The following is a 17,740-nucleotide window of genomic DNA, read 5'->3' on the forward strand; positions in this document are numbered from 1 at the left end:
TGACACGATGCTGGATAAGGGAGAAAACGTGCGAAATGAAAATGCTCGTGGAGACGCCTCCATAAAATTTCCGCACCAAACTCCGTGACGTCATGCATTTTGAAGGCACGTGTTGGGTTCTACATAACTTATAATCGATAAAATTGAAGTACATTGTCATATGTGGGTGCCAGAGACTTAGAATACGAAGTTTGAGAATATTTCATCACGCTAATGTCGTGAAATATGACAAATACATTTTGAAATTTCTTACATCATGCACGCAGACTTGGCTGTGAAATTCAAAAATGAAACTTCAACCTTGATTTCTTCTACTAATAATGAACTTATGACGGGGGAGATGAATTGCTTTAGAGCTTTCAAAGTGCAGTTTATCAATTCAAACCGAGTCATTGTTTCTCTCCAGTGTCCCTCACGTAGCCTCACTTAGTAAACAGAACATCTTAATGGTTAAAGGGACTCTAAAAGGGACTCTAAAGTCAAATAACAATTTACGGCAGAGTGAAATCTCAATGTATGACAGCATCTAAAACTACAATGTTATCAACAGCAGTGCCCCACTTACCGAGAAACTAAGGTAAATGCACAAGTACACAAGCACCGCAGTAGGACATTTTCAAAATGATCCTGATGACATCAGACGGAGCGCTTGCAATTCTTCACTAGTAATCGATCTAACTGCACTAAATAAAGAACCCTTTGTGCATAAAGAGACGCAATAAAATGCTGCTTGTTCGTTTCTGTTTGATTCAAGAAAAAAAGAAGCGCCGAACGTTACTATGGGGAATGGCGCGAGTTGTTCAAAAATTCAATTTTTGCGCGTTTACACGGGACAGGTAATGCCATCTAGTGGGGCGCAATTGAAACAAAAGCGTCTGCAATCTCAAAGCCAATGGTGGGAAATTGATCAATAATAGCGGCTAGAAAGGTTTTTCTAGTATTGTGAACGAGGCGGCAAAGCTGAAAGATTTTACGATACAGCATCCAGAGGGTGCAACCGCTCGCTGGCGTGTGGCATATACACGTCTGAGTCCACGCTCTTAGGCATTTCTCCCTTAAAAATAGGCTTTGTGGTAACAGTACAAAGACGCTGTGCTCGTCACACAGGGCACCAATAAATTGTAATTGAAGGGAAAAAAACTGATCTTCAGGGTATACTGCCAGGTTATCTTCATCTGAACAGCACATACAAAATTTAAGCGGGATATATAGCGTGCACAGAACAAAGATGTAGGAGATTCAGGGCTTTAGTCTCAGCTTATTAACATTCTTTTCCACACAGTTGCGCTTGAGTATAGAGTTCAATATCCATATATATTTATAGCTGTTTACAGATTTGGGTGCACGTTAAAGAACCCCAAGTGGTCGAAATTTCCGGAGCCCTCCACTACGGCGTCTCTCATAATCATATGGTGGTTTTGGGACGTTAAACCCCACATATCAATCAATTTATAGCTGTTTATATATATTTATAGCTATCACATAAAAAATAAAATACAATACCAGAGATAGAAACACGCAAGGACAAGTGTTTTGATGCAGAATGTTAGTGAACAGTGAAAAGAAAAAAAAAAAGAAAGAGAGGTATACCTCAATGAAAACGAAAATGAGCATCAGCAGAAATTAAAGTGAAATTCATGCACACATGAGGAAAATAATATTACTATTAAGAAGCTGCGACAAATGAAATAGATGTACTTACTTTAGTATAATAAATAAGGAAGAACAATAAGTAAAAGCCAAGCAATAGCTGAAGGGAAATGTCGATTTCTCAGTGCCCCTATCTGAAACAAGACTTTGCAAAAACAAAATCAAAATTCCAACAGGATCACTCCCCCCCCCCTAGTAACGACGGCTGTCCAATCCTCTTCCACGTACGACTTAAGCTTCACATACTGGTCTTCAAATAACTTTATCTCTGCCCTTTTTTTTTTGCATACGCAGAAGAGCTCAATAATGCGGGTGCTTTTTCAAAATTAACAATTGGCAAAGACAATTAACTCAGTTGAAAAAAAAAAGGTGCGGCTTGTTGCCTGTGTACTTTTTTTCCTTGTTGCTTTATCCGTGCCGCAGTTACTATATATGACCATTCCAGCCTTTCACAGCTCAAACATCCACCTTGGAGGAGGGCGGAGGTTCATCGCAGCAGCTTCCCTCCCTATTAATTTAATGTATGGAGCAGATTTGGCGCCCCCCTCCCCTCTTTTCCACCTGCACACACCTAAAAAATGACACGCTGATTTTCAAGGAAGTTTGTCGCAGCTAGTTTCTGCATGCTTAGAGAGCACAATAAAGCGGGTATGTTTATCAAATTAACAATAATTGGTACAGACAGCTCTAAATAAAGAAAGGCGCGTACTCTGTTGTGTACTTTTTTTTTCGTTGGTGCTTCATTTGTGTAGCAGTTATTTGTTGACCATTCCAGCCTTTGTCAGCTGAAACATCCACTTTCATTTGGGGGGGTGGGGGGGAGGAAAGACAGGTCAAACTGCATTGTGAGGTAGATGCCATCTTAAGACAACTAAAATTGTGTGCGCGCGGCAAAAATACGTCGAACTCCTAGTTTGTGCATCGTAAAAGGCTATATGAATAGTAAAAATTATTTTTATTTTCTTGTATCGCTGTCGCGAAGATAACTAGTGATAATATCTACAGGTAAAATATAAGTGTTTCGGGAAGCAGTTTTGCGGCAGGGACGCGGTTTCACTGCCGCCAGCTGCAGCCCGTCGTCAACCTCCCACGTCACTTGCCAGTGCGCCAGCAACAAACAGCGCCGCGTTGCGGTGCATAGAATTTGATTTCTTCGCCCCCGCTTGGGAAGGCGCCCGGGTTCACGACACCAGAAAAACCTTTCTAGCCACTATAGATCAATGGCCATTGTTGCTGCTGTGGCTCCCGCTGCTTTCGGTCTGCTGCTACTAGCCGGGCAACGTTGAGCATGGCAACAGTGACGCGAGTCGGTCCGGTCGGTCTGCTTCTTGAGGCGGGTAATTTGAAGTGCGCTAACCTGATGCGAAGCACTGAGACATGATTTTATTTCAAAATAGGCCCTTTCTTAGCACAAAAGTAACACTACAAGGTTTCTGGAACCCCATTTCAACAATCAACTTCGATGTAATAGTTGATTTTAGTGTCAAGAATAGTTACCAAGGACAGGAATAGTTAACCAAATTTATTTGTTCACAGTCTCTTTTGCTTGAACAGTTCTGTGACACTGATTGCTCTTTTTATTTACTTGATATGCATTCAGACCTAGTCCCTGTTGATGTGAATACCATGGATCAGCCGCCGTCCAACCTGCTTGTCACATTTCTGGAGTTTTGTTCTATTGTAATGCAGAAAACAAAAGGTAGGTCGACTTAGCAATGCCGTTGCATATGTACCAGTAAAGTGGTTCATAAAAATCATTACTTTAGTCATGAAAATATCCTGCTGATTTGCCCAATTAATTACTTTTTCTGAATGGGCATGTATTAGTTTTGTAGCTGCTGGCTGTACTACAGCGATGCCTAGTTCGTGCTTCAACTTGTAGCAAGGCTTGCGTTGTTTATCAGCGATGGCACTTAGTACATTACTCATTCACATCACTATGCGGTGAAGCTGCAACCAGTCTACTAATTGCTTCCTTTTAAAAAGAAAATGCGAGCGCTTGGCTTGGGCTCTGCAAGTGCTTTTTGGCAGCCATATGAACTACCTAGTGGGGGAGAGAATCTAGCTGTCACTTGACCTGCCCACTAACATGAAAGCGAGTCAGAGAGTTTTTGCCCCTGATAGACGAAGAATGGAAACGAGGACATGAGGAAATGCGAACGGACATGGAAATGCAAACGAGGAAATGCGAACCACACGAGGGGATAGAAGAGATGAGACAGAGCGCTGATGTCTTCTTTTTTCTATCCCCTCCTGTCGTTAGCACTGTTAAGTACTTTTCTTCATTTTTCATCTACTATGCAGCACCAACCAGCCCAATCAAGCACTTTGTTGTCTTACCCCTGATTTTCTTTTTTTTTTTAAGCTGAATTATGTTCTGCATGCAAAGTCGGCATATCCTTCCCCTGTGGTGGATCTATTTAGACTGGCCCGGCCTTACCTGCTAGTAGATTTGTAAAATGGCATTGCTGCGAGCCGTTGAATGCGGTGGTTATGCTTGCACGACCTCTGTGTACGAGCAGCAAAGTGTGATTTATCTATGAAGCAAGGGATGAATGCCAACCCGCCACGGTGGTCTAGTGGCTAAAGCACTCGGCTGCTGACCCGCAAGTCGCATGGTCGAATTTTCGATGAAGGCGAAAATGCTAAGCCTGTGTGCTTGTATTTAGGTGCATGTTAAGAACCTCAGGTGGTCGAAATTTTCGGAGCCCTCTACTATGGCGTCTCTCATAATCATATGGCCGTTTGGGGACGTTAAACGCCAACAATTATTATTATTATTATTATTATTATTATTATTATTATTATTATTATTATTATTATTATTATTATTATTATTATTATATGGGATGAATGCCCATCAAAATTTGCTAAGAAAGGCAGCGCATGCTTGGGAAAAGGTGTCTCACTTTGAGATCTGTGAGGGGGGGGTGTTAGTTTGCAGAAGGCTGTGAGAACTTGCTAACATAACCTCGTATAACTATCCAGCTAGATGAATTTTACCATGGGGAGCATTTCAAATTTAGTTCTGCTATGGAACAAACATCTGAACTGGTGATGGTACTATGTGGAAGTATAGTGTAAGTTACATAGAAGAGTGCTCAAATTTGTGATTACCTTTGTGTACCTTATTTTGGCTAAGACAAATTGGGGTAAAGACTTTCTGGTTTGCCCTCGTAGATTAAGGCTGAAAGCAAACACGCTTCCTCCCGCTGCCACTTGCTTATGCTCAGGCCATGTGCATGTGTGTTCCCATTCATAAAAGACTTTCCTGCACATTTATGACGTTTGCGCATTGATGAAACTGATGAAGAAAATTGAAACCAGGAAATTCCTTTCTGGGTTGGTGACTCTGCTGTGTGAGCTAACCAGGACCACTGTGAATTAATGGACATTAGAAAGCATGAGGCTTGTAGCTATAATGAGTTAATGTGACTACGGATTCCTACAGCAATCTATAGGAAGAGGAAATGCCTCTTTTCTGAATTGCACTTCTACTAAACCGTTGCCTAGGAGCAGAAGAATGTGTGCGAGGTAGATGTTATCACATGATCTATGTTGCAGTATTTTATGTTACTTTTTTTTCTGCAGCATTATCTATCATGGTAGAAGGACAATACAATTAGCATGTTATGGAACACCATCTGATAGAATTTGCGGGTTTGTCATGGATCAGTTTTGTGCTGTACTAGCAGTATTTGCAAAGTTATGCTGTGCAGTACCAGAACACCGTGTGCAAGAACTTTTCAGATGAAGTATTGATTACATGTATTCAATAGGACTATTAATCTCTTCAACATTAATTTTGTGATAATGTAAAACTATGGGACTTCCTGCTGCTTTGCCATCTGTAGTTGCAAAACAATGGAGTTACTGGAAAATTTACTTAGCATGGCTGCAAATCTTTCTTAAAAAATCTTAGAAGTTCATGCTTCTATGTGATTGCTGACTGCCATACAGAATAGGATTGTGATACCACGCAATGATTTAGTGACATTTGTAAATGGTTACGGTAGAAATGGCATATTTTGAAGCATATTGTGCTTTTGCATACTATGTGAATTGGGAAGTACAGATGTAATGAGTGGGATGTTTATAGAATATATTGCATGTAAATTAATCATTATTTGAGGGTTGCTATTTTAAAATGTGTATGATTTGTTTGTTTGCTATATGACACACTTGCAAAAATTTTGCTTTCCAGTTGAAGCCAACGCAAACACCACCAAGCTTGGTTTCATCATTCTTACCTGCATCACTGAAGTTAGTGCTTGCATTTTATCTAATTACTTATTATGTAATACCATTATTTTATAAAGCATTATGCATGACTGTTACTATTTAAGTAAAGTGGTGATGCCTCAATCCCATTTGCTGAGGGGACTTTTGATGCTCTGAATTGCAATGATACTACTTGATGTTGCTACATTGATGATACTACATTGCATGGATTTTTCTTAAAATAAGGTGTACTGCATGAAAGGGGTGGCTTGCTGATTTGCCAAGCATTTCACATTTGAATACCTGACCTTTTGCTGCTGCAAATTGATTACTCTAATGCCATATTCAGCTGTTCAACTGCTTCTAATGCTATACAGGCCTTGCAAAAGAGGTTTGTAGTATCTCAGGTCAGTGCATGGATCTCTTGAGTAGCATATGCTCATCATTTCAAGTTTAGCCAGCACTGGATTTGAGTTGGCAGGCTGAGTTACGGTGCCGAGCTATCACGCTGTGTTACCATGCTGAGCATTTGCGGAATAGCTACCACGGTATGCTAGCTTTCTCTATGTGTGTGCAACGAGATGCTGTTGTTTGATGCATGGCAGAGTGCCAATAGGAGAGTGAAATGTAGTAGTGGAAGCCAGAGAAATTTCAATAGACGACTTGCATTATTCTAGGCTATTTTCTGTGATTGAATTTATGTCTTTCTTAAAATTCTGCTTTTAAATGCATGTATAAAAGTGTTCAAAAAGTTTCTTTGGTTCTTTTTTTTTTGTAATGTGCCTTTTTCATCATAGAGTATGGCAGCTGATTTTAGTAATCAAGAATTTTCTCTACATATTTTAAACTCGAACTCTTATGTGTTTTTTTAAGGATCAATATGCAAATTCCATGATGCATGATGTCAACATGGTCTTCAAGGTTCAGCTGCATAGAATGGTATGTGTATATGTATACTTGTGTAAATTGCCTTATCTTTTAATGCTGTCTGTCATGGATTGATTGTATAAGTAATTATTATCTTTATGAATTTTGGCTTAGTTTTAATGTATGTACGTACAATTGTTCCCTGGCAATTCCAGCGCTCACACTGTGACAGCGTTCGCAGCGCTCCCACTGTGACAGGAGATGGTAGGTGCATGTGTACATAATTAAGGAACATACATAATGTCCAGGGACGTTTGCTCCTTTACATTCTTAGTATGTTTCTCTGCAATACTTGCATGTGCTTGACCTCATAACGCCTATTTATTGCGGTAACACCTCTTCATTTACCACGAAATTTTGTGACAATGAATTTTTTCACATGTTTTGTGAATTTTGTTGTAGCGGGGGTGACTGCATCAGCAGTATAGTGTAAGGGAATAATGAGACCTGTCTAAAAAACTGTTTTTGAAATCTGGTTTATAGGATGTGGGGTATGGTTTAAAACAGCATATTGACCATCGAATGTCTGAAGATGGTCTTTAATGTGTGCAGTTGCTAACACATGTGCCTGGATGCACCACACTAGACTTTCAGGGTCTTAATTACAATTTCGGCTACATATGAAGCGTTTATTTGGCGGTGTTTAATATACCTCCCACTTGCTATCTTAACACGTGTAATAATTGCCAGTGAAGCTATATTTACACCATAGAACTATGTGACAATTTTAGAGAAGCTGAGCTAAATTTTAAAAATTAAACATCGGTGCACCCTGCTACCGCAAGGGTTGATCTCAACCACTTCTATTTCTTAGTTGCATAGAATGAGCTATGGAAAAGTAGTAATTCCCATTGAAATACTTCCAAAAATGTTATGTACGAAAATATTGAATTTCTACCGGGCATACTTTGTGAAAAACCATATCTGTGCACCCATGCAGTGTGTGTAAAAAATTTCCCCAATGAAGGGCTAACGAATGTAAGAATATCAGGGAAAGGTGAAACGTTGCCTTTGTATGAGTGACATCAACACAGGCAGATAATTTTCTATCTGAAAGGGAACAATATTTTTTTGGCAGCCCATGCGTCATCGTAAAGTGACACCTCTGCGAGATGTTCATTCTCGGCCCCTTGCTTGTGCGCTCTTGGACCTCATGGTGGAGTTTATTTTCAGCCATATGAAAAAGAACCTTTTGATTGACCTCTACCAGTAAGTCTGCTTCACTTCTTTGAGAGTGTATACTTAGGAAATTGTGTATGATTGAAGAAAGCACTTGGGAAACTGCTGCTATTTAGCATGCGAATTTGGACAGTAAATGTAGCGAATGAATATCTTCATGCCAGGGATGCATGCAGATCCAATCAGCTAGCATGGCATGTGAGGGTGCGTAAGTAAGCCTTTCTTACCTTTATCGCAAAGGAAGTTTTAATTTTTAGATGACATCAGCGTGAACAGTTGGTGATAATGGTATCTCTGTTTTATGTCACATGTATATAGTATATTTTTTCTATATTAGCTCTTTTATTACCTTTGTAACACTTGTCCTCTTTTTTGTGTTCCTCTGTCCTGTTTCGCGCTGCACCACCATAAAATTATGGAAAACCGACTAGTAGCACCAACTGTTACCCTTCCAGCCAGGTAATACTATTGCAGCTTTGTAAAGAGTATTGTTAGGCACTTTCTTGACAAGAACCAAGAACTTGTGGTATAGTTGTGGGTAGCCGTAACTCAGAAATTACCATTCGAAGTTTGTTGCCGCTGCTCACAGCAGGTAAGTGCAGCAGTGCTCGTTGCACTGAATGCTTAGGTGGACAAGTATCTCTGGCAGTTTACTGCATCACGTTCAAATCAGTACATTACAAGTAATCATTGAATAAACCTGAATTTGGTGTTTCAGGTCATATTGCTCACATCGGTAGATTTTGCACTGGATCAACAAAAAGTAAATAGCTGTGTCCTGGCTATAACTTATCTCGGGATACTTAGTAGCTGCCTTTAGGAATGCAGCCTTCAGAACGTTGACAAGCCCCGCCGCGGTGGTCTAGTGGCTAAGGTACTCGGCTGCTGACCCGCAGGTCGCGGGTTCAAATCCCGGCTGCGGTGGCTGCATTTCCGATGGAGGCGGAAATGTTGTAGGCCCGTGTACTCAGATTTGGGTGCACGTTAAAGAACCCCAGGTGGTAAAAATTTCCGGAGCCCTCCACTACGGCGTCTCTCATAATCATATGGTGGTTTTGGGACGTTAAACCCCACAAAAAAAAAAAAAAAATTAGAACGTTGACAAGGTACCCAGTTTTGCCAGCATAATTGAAATAGTGGTGTGTGGTCTGCCTCTGGCTAAGATTCTGCATACAGTAACCAATTATAAGTGGTTAGTGATTGATTGATATGTGGGGTTTAACGTCCCAAAACCACTGATGATTATGAGAGACGCCGTAGTGGAGGGCTCCGGAAATTTCGACCACCTGGGGTTCTTTAACGTGCACCCAAATCTGAGTACACAGGCCTACAACATTTCCGCCTCCATCGGAAATGCAGCCGCCGCAGCCGGGATTCGAACCCGCGACCTGCGGGTCAGCAGCCGAGTACCTTAGCCACTAGACCACCGCGGCGGGGCCAAAGTGGTTAGTGGTTCAAAGGGGGTACAAGGGTGCACATGCTAGCTGGTTGTTGTCATAACCTGGTTAGAAAACATAACAGGAAGGGACCATCATGAATTTATTTATTTGTTCATTCACAACACATTACAGGCCCATTGAAGGGCATTCAGCAAGGGTAGACAGAAAAATCATTACCATTCAATGAGCAGGTAGTAAAGTTGTTTAAAAAAATTGTTTTCATGTTTGAAATATTGACAGCAGGTGTTTGCCATGTGGCTAATTTTGTTTTTGCTTTGTTGATATGTAGCTATGTTCGTGTTTTGGCGTTATAATTGCTGCAGTAAATGTCGCATAGCAGTCAGTGCTAGGCCCGGTGTCCTTTAGCTGTCATCTTGTGTTTTCCACTGTTCCTCCACTCTGTTAGAGAGGTGTGTTTTTTGTTTTCACAGTTTTGTTTGGGAAGGTTTTTTTTCTTCTAGGAGCAGAAGGTTTTGGGATGGTTGCTTTGTATCACAAGACTTTGTGCTTGTGCCTTCAAGGCAAAGTAAATGAAGGTGGTATCATCATATCTTGTTGAGGAGCAATGTATGGAATAGTAGCTGAGCTCTTGCAGTTGTTGATTAATTCATTATTATGATTTGAACAGTGCTTGCATTCGTACACTCAATGTTAATATTATTTTTGTACAGACGTTGCTTGGGTGTAATTCACCGGCTACTTTGCTACCAGAAGAAGTGCCGAGTGCGGCTTCAGTACAGCTGGAAAGAGTTGTGGACATGTAAGTTGCCCTGAGCTCTGTGAGGGTCGTATGGCGGGCTTCTTGATCAAGCTAAATCAACTATAGGTGTAAATCACAGTTTAGCACAGTGAGCACTGTCACTTCAATTGGAAGGGTGCATTTTCATAGTGGTGCTTTCATAGTGTCTTTTAAAGTCTGTAATTGCATTAGGTATAGTTAGCATGTCTTCTGTCTTAGTTGCTATTGTCAAATTTAAATGGTGTTTAGGTAGCATGAAAAATCTTGAAATGGTACTATATTGGGAAATGAGCAAGTGGCGAAAGGTGGGCTGGTTAATACTTAGGCAGACTTTTGGAAAAATTTGCGATTTATTCACAGAAAGTTGTAAAGATGCTAATTTTCTGGTAAATTTGGGGGATTTAATTTTCATGTCAACAAAAGAACCAGTCACTGTTCCAAAAGTTAGGAATTTTCCTTGATATTTTCAAGACAGTGGTTTCAAAAAAGTTGAATTTTCGTTGTTTCTGGTGCCATACCACACATTTTTCTGATCAACAGGGAATTATCAACTGAATATGACTTGTGGAAAGCCAATAAAGGAAAATTTATTTATTTATCAAAGTCCTCCCTAAGTCGTGGCTGACAAAGATTGCCAAATTTGTGAATGCAAATTTTATGTAAGAATTGACATTGTTTGAATGAAATGACTAATAAGTAGAGCTGTGCGAGTAGCAAAATTTTGGGTGCAAAGCCAGTACGACTGTTGAAGTGTGTGTGCAAATCTAATAGAGTATTTCTCGAATAATTAGAAGCAAAATTGTAAAAAAAAAAATTGCCCGCAGCTTCCCTCGGGGGAACACTGAGGAGGATGCGGACCATATAATTGGTTAACGGGTTGTTAAAGTGCGACTTACTTGGGTCGATGGCTAAATTGGTTAACGTGGTTGTGAAATGGGGTGTTAAATTGCGACTTACTTGGGTCGATGGCTAAATTGGTTAACGTGGTTGTAGGAGGGGGTGTTAAATGAGTGAACACGTACACACGTATGCGAAAGGGCGGCGCTGGTCGAAGGGACGTCGATCATTGTGTTTGTGGATTCGTTGGAATTCATTTCACCGCGACCTTGGACGTCGACGCGCCGTACAAACCAACCGACGAGCGGCAACTGAGCGAGCGAGCGCCGACCTTGAGTATATATACAGCACGACGGCGCATGCACTGTCAGCTGTTGAATGTTCTCGAAGCGCGACGCCACATGCGCGTCCACTGGAGAATCAGGAGAATTGTAGATGTCGAACGCGGTGTGTAGAGGAGGAAGGGTGCACAGATGGTGGAGGAGTGAAGCGCGCGCGGTGTGTAGAGGAGGAAGGGATGCACAGATGGTGGAAGAGTGGGCGACGGCGCGACGGCGCATGCGCGCGCGTCAGCTGTCGAATGTTCGAGAAGCGGTGTGGACGGCGCGGACGACGCGGACGGCGCACTACAAGGCGCGAGTATAAGATGCTCCGCGTCTAAAAAAACTTGGCGAAGTTTCTCAGGCATATTCTTCTGAGATGGCTCCATGAAAGTGTTTCTTTTGACTAGGTTGATGAAGTGCTGGCAGGTTGGTGTTTTATAGCTATCTTATCAAGGATGAGGCAATGCAGGGGCTGAAATGTATTTATGCAGATGATTTGGATCTACTAAAGTGTTTTAACTCTTTTCACATTAATGGCTATGATGCTATTTCCTCAGCCTCTCCTCTATCAGCTTCTGAGGAAGCCCAACTGATGTGGCAGACAAAGGTGTGCTCCTTTCGAATCCGGAGCTCCAAATCTGCTTCATAGAAGTCGACATATAAGAACATCTGAAATTTTGGATACTAAGAATCTTTGACATCTGATTTTTATCAGATTTTCTGCCCAAATTTCAAGTCCAAAAAATTGAGCTTTCACTTGTGCCACATCTCTCATCTCCATGTTGGAAACAGCGTTTTCTTGATTCAATACATTTGAGACTGTAGCAGAGCCTGAAAGACAGCTTTACCACGATACGAGACTATGATGGGGTAAAAAAAATTGATAACTGTAAAGGGGCAATGTCAATCTGATATTGACTGTATCTGATTTTGGGAAATTTGAATAGTTTTAAATAAGTAAATTCCAGTGTGAATCAAATTGAATAGCAAACATTATTACAAAGACATTGAAAATTTTGAATATTATTTACATACCCCTACTAATAATTAGACTTGTTTTATAAAATTTGGGATCTGTGTCTCTCATTACAGTTTGTCCATAAAATGATGAGTTCATCATTCTGAGTGAGTTCAACTGTTTTATAGTAATGAAACCACTCCTATCAGAAAGTACATCGTTCAGAACAAATTGACAGGAATTTCTGGCTGAGTTGATGGATGAGGGCTAGTTACAGATGGTGCCACTCAGGTCTCGGATTGTTCAACAATACTTTTCACTGTCTGAACACTCTTTTCATTTTGCATGCGCCTTTATTGGCCACTTTGGGTGAACAATAAGAAAACAATAGAAGAAAGCAAATTGTCAAAATATATACCATATTTGCTCGAACCTAGGCCGAACTATATTCTAAGCCGACCCTCAAACGTCCGAAGCCCGGAAAAAAAAAATATCACCTGATATTGTAGGTCGAACAAAACAGCGAAGACAGCGTTCATGAAAAGACATTTATTGAACATGAAGATCAAACAAAGCAGTTCGTTCATGATGCAAATAGCTCTAAAAACATACAGCCACTAGTCGTCTTCTTTGTCGTCATTTTTTTCACACTGCTTCTAGTTATTTGCATCATAAAGAGCCTCTGCTTGCCGATGCTGCGCTCATTCCAAGCAGTCGCCGCTGCTTCTCTCGTCGCTGACTTCTTTGTCGCTGTTTTCAAATAGTGTGTGATTCTCGGTGCCATCAAGGGCATTCGATATGCCGCACTTCTTGAAAGAGCACACAATCAAAGTTCCTGAGGTGTTGTTTCACGCTTCAGCCCCTTCAGTGACACATTTATTTTATTTTTTTCACTCTAAAGTCTCACCTGGCTTGAACGTTGCATGACGACTCCACCGCTTGGACAACTTTCCTTTATAGGCGGTACTATAATGACACCGCCTGTTAGGCGCCATTGAGCTATGCCACACAGGGACCACTCGAAGCGCGACTTAAAATGACGAATGGCTAAAGATCAAAATGGTGGCCTCATGTGTATAGTTAAGCCAGGTGTTAGCTCCGCTACTAATGGCTACAGTGCCATCTAGGTGGCGCTAGTTTTGCATCACTTTTCTCGATGAAGAATAGCTTGTTTTTCAAAATCCTCGAATTTAAGCTGACCCTGGAGTTTGATACAAAGAAGTCTGGAAAAAAAACTATTGGCCTAGATTCTAATAAATACGTACGACCGTCAGTCTGCTGCCATTACTTGTAACCTAGACCACTCTTAAGCTTACGTTAAAACAGCGTGGAGTCAGTTTGTAACTAGAGGTGCATGTTGTTATGTGCCGCTTAGCTAGAGGACGAAGAAAAAGAGGACTATGTGGTGCCTGCTCTCGCCATCTTGGTTGTTTTTTCCCGCACTACTACTAATTGTAAATACACCCTTTTTCTGTCGTCCCCCCCGTCTGAATATGCTCTATCCCGAAGGTAAAAGAGTTGGACAGTATTACTCGGTCTTAAAGAAGGTATACCATGTCGAGCAGTTGTCTCAAAGGGCCGGTGTTTGTGATCGTTTTGAAAGAGGTCAGCGATAGAGTGCGAGTGAGTGAGTGGGTGAGTGAGCGAGGAAGCGAACGAGCATGTGTTCTTCAATGACCAGTGTAAGTGGCTTACCTGGTGGCACGCCTAGCATGCTACTTCGGATGGGCTTGCCCAAATAATGATAGCATCAAGAGTTGATTATTTTCATCATACACCACAGCATGGAGCTAGCTTGTAATCAGAGGTGCATATTTAGCATTTGAAACAAGGCCAGCATGTTAGGTTGTTATGTTTAGGGTGTGAATGTTTCGGGTAGTGTCAACACAGTTCAATATGATGAGAAAGCACACAACATGATACTACTGTTGGTGGAACAAATAAACATAGTGTAGTATTGTAGTGAGATGAGTGTATTAATGAGATTAATGAGACAATGCCAAGGAAAGTATAAAGGAAGTTATTAGGTCGAATTCTAATGTAGATGTGAAGAAAGAAAAGTGGACTAAAAGATAACTTGCTGTTAACCGGGGTCGAGCCTGTGACCTTGGAATAATGCATCCGATGCTTTACCGACAGAGCTACCATGGCTGCTATCTCCCCGTTCACTTTATAGGGTATATATGTGCATTAAACGTGGGAGTGTCAGTGAGCACCACCTGTAGCGATGAGAGCGAGTGTGGAACACTCTTTATCTGCATGCTTGGCGTCACGTAGCGTGTGAACTTATTCCGATATGGCAGCTGACCAATAATTTCTCGTATACTACCTGAAGGCACCAAGTCTGCCAGAACGAGACCCTCACTATGAGTGAAGCGGATACGCTATGTTATACTTCTGCCTCTCGCTTTCCAGGGTCAATAGCTGATGGTTAAAAAAATAAACATCATGGTATCGCATTCATTTCTTCGTTTTGGATGGTGGGAAACTGCGTCGCTCGAAGGGTGCAGTCGCTGGCATGTGCTATATCGAGGCATCATGAGACTTCTCGTAGACATTCTGGGTTATTAACATCTGCTTCGCATTTAGATGACTGACAGCACGAAAACAGCTTAAGCATCTGGAGTGGTCGTAGCCCGTTTAACCAATGTTCGGTTCAGTTACATGATATTGGGTCCAAGAGATATATATGATTTGTTAGTTTCACTTGAGCTCTTAGCAATGAATATGGTACCAACATATTGTATTGTTACATCAAGTAAGGCTTCATGTCACCTGCGAGGAGCACTAGCGGTGGGATAGCCATTTTAAAGGTCCACACACTCGCCGCATGTTCACGTGCTCTGTTCGATATCCATACGGTGACTTGGATGACTAGTGACCCCCGAAACAACTCTTGTACGCTGATGTATGTAAGCATGAATGGTGCATATGAATGGACCTCCAAAATGGCGTTGCGAGGGTGTGGCCACCTTGTGATTAAGGCTTAGTACACACCCCTGCTTGGCCACTCCAGAAAGTGAAGCACTTTTCGCACAGTCTGTTCGCGTTAAGATTAAGTACAACATGTAAAAGGGTATCCGTGCTCTCAAAGTAAAAATTCACATTTGCTGCTTTAGGGCCACAACTCCTCCCCTGCCCTGCATTACTTCTTGCTCTTTGAAGACAGACGGCACGCTCCTCTCTGTTTAAGCAGTAATTGATGGTAGACCTGTACGCGGGGTGATGTTATTGCATGCATCCTTTGTGCAATGGGAAGATAGGTTGGCTATTTTTATCTATGCTTCAGCAGCATTCGTGGCCACCGCGCGTGCTCTTTCCCCTGCAGGTAAAATATACGATGTGCGGAGGTATGTTATCGATTTATACATTACACAAAACATGAGAGTGATGGTAAAAACCAGTTGAGAATGTCCTTATAACTGCTATCGCAATAAAAACAAAATGGCCTTTGCCTTTGAGTTGTCCTAGGTGTATGCATAAAGTACCCTGTGAGGTTTTTTTTCTAAAGATGGTAGTCTTTCTTACGATACTTTGAAGCAAACATTTGGTCTGTCTGTTGGTGTCTGTTCATTAATTCAGCCATCCGGCCAAAGTTTCAGCCTGTGATCAAGTCCACACATCTTGATCTGGTGGCTGCGTTCATACCTCTGAACTTTGTCAATAAGAAGGCAAATATTGCACATATTTGGGGCACAACATCAATATGTAAATGTTAGGCAGTGTGTTTTTTTATATAGAAGATACGTAGATACATAATTCTAAAGACAGAAGGCTTCATTACGCTGCGCTGACAATGCGACGCTATGAATGAAAAAGCGGGTGTTTCCTACGCTTCACTGAAAAATTCAGGGGTTTTAACTAAAACGAAGCAGTGCTGCCAGCTACCAGTGGCTTTACATTTTTAAAAAAACTTTGGTTTCTTCACATTACTGCCACATGGCGCCATATCTCACGCAGCACCTCCAGACAGAAGACTCTCGTACTTCGACGTCTTTTTCAGCAAAGCAACAGAGATACGCAGCCAAATTTTTTTTTCACTGCTTTCTAGAGGACGCTTGCGGTTTTTTTGTGTAGAGACAAAATGCCCTATCTGTATAAAACTTCGCTGTAATAGCAAAACGAGGTTTGTTAAATGAGGTAGTCCCAGCTCAGAGAAGCCTCAGAGAGATGAGAGTGTCGGAGGAGGTTGTCTTTATGAGGCTAAGTGACATTATATTACGTCGAGCAGTATAATTGATAGCGAAAAAGAACCTCTCTGTCTCCTTGGAGTCATCTTAGGGGAATGCAGTTGGGAAACTGTGAGTCTGTAGCATTGTACATGGCAGCGTTTGTCTACCACGTGTGTTGGTAACCACATAGGTGTACTTAGAATTTTATTTCATGAAGTACAATTTTATTGCACTAGTATTCTGTTTTTGCCACGAAAGTAATCACTGGACAAGTTGTTCCAGAATGCTCAGCAGCATGACGACATTACTTTTGCATCACCTTGTGAAATAGGGAGTGCTTCTAAGATGTTTGGCTCCATGATATTTGCTATGAATCAAAATATTTTCAGCTCTTCACAAGAGCCCCAAAATAATTATTCATGTCCTTGAATGTAAATGCTACTTGCTTCTCCAGTGTACTCCAGGATGTGATGTTAGCTGCTCCAGAGTGCTCCAATATAGAATATTTTGCTGCTATAAACTGCTCCAAAATCAAAATTTTGCTGCTCTGAATATTCTCCAAATCAAAAGATCTCGGTAGCATCACTGTTTACTGAGAAATATGTATACGGTGACAGCACCAGAAGGCAGAACAAGCCAGCTTAGCGGCAGTCATTCTGCTTAAGTAGCAGTACAATTCAAGCTATTTTCATTTACTGAGATTGTACTGTATACTTCCTTGTAACTTTGCTATAGCGTAGGCTATGCATTTATGGTTGACTTTTAAGAAAAGTCCTGATCTTTTTCTTCCCCTTGTGTCGTTGATCTGGTTTTGGTTGGCGTTGTTTTAGTATATGTTTTGGGATTATAGTCCCTCATAAGGGCACGACTGTCTTCCCCTGTGGTACATGTGGTTGTTCATATTTGCAGCACTGATCAGCCTGCTCAAGTTCCTGCTGAGCCGAGAGTCAGACTTTGTCAAGAAACATGACATCTTTCAGTTGGCTAGTCAAGTGGTGAACATCTTCAACCTTTTCATTACGTATGGAGACACCTTCCTGCCCTCACCTGGGAGCTATGACGAACTCTATTATGAGGTCATTCGTATGCACCAAGTCTTTGACAGCATGTACTCAATGGGTACGTAATCATTGCAGGTAGGGGTGTGCGAGTATTCTGAACTTTCAAATAATGGCCGTTCACACTGAAATGCTGCTGGGGAGCAGCAAAAAGCATCATTTAGCTAGTAGAATGAAATGCACCACCAAGCTATCACTTTTTCTCACATGAAATGACTGCATTGATTCATTGTGAAG

At 41.4% G+C, this 17,740-nt stretch overlaps 1 protein-coding gene across 3 annotated transcripts in view; it reads left to right on the forward strand.

The window, feature by feature from the left end:
• LOC119175750 (armadillo-like helical domain-containing protein 3) overlaps positions 1-17,740 on the forward strand; it is a 66,057-nt gene that overhangs the window by 25,651 nt on the left and 22,666 nt on the right. For 2 of the 3 annotated variants that reach the window (XM_037426703.2, XM_075876092.1), the window contains exons 16-21: positions 3,251-3,349; positions 5,855-5,913; positions 6,745-6,810; positions 7,877-8,007; positions 10,088-10,176; positions 17,355-17,564. In XM_037426703.2, coding sequence (XP_037282600.2) covers positions 3,251-3,349; positions 5,855-5,913; positions 6,745-6,810; positions 7,877-8,007; positions 10,088-10,176; positions 17,355-17,564 — 654 coding nt within the window. Of the gene's footprint in view, positions 1-3,250; positions 3,350-5,854; positions 5,914-6,744; positions 6,811-7,876; positions 8,008-10,087; positions 10,177-17,354; positions 17,582-17,740 lie in introns of all 3 variants that reach the window. The other variant, XR_012886589.1, reaches the window with a different exon arrangement.

Source organism: Rhipicephalus microplus, chromosome X, assembly GCF_043290135.1.
Source record: "Rhipicephalus microplus isolate Deutch F79 chromosome X, USDA_Rmic, whole genome shotgun sequence".
Taxonomy (NCBI): Eukaryota; Metazoa; Arthropoda; class Arachnida; order Ixodida; family Ixodidae; genus Rhipicephalus; species Rhipicephalus microplus.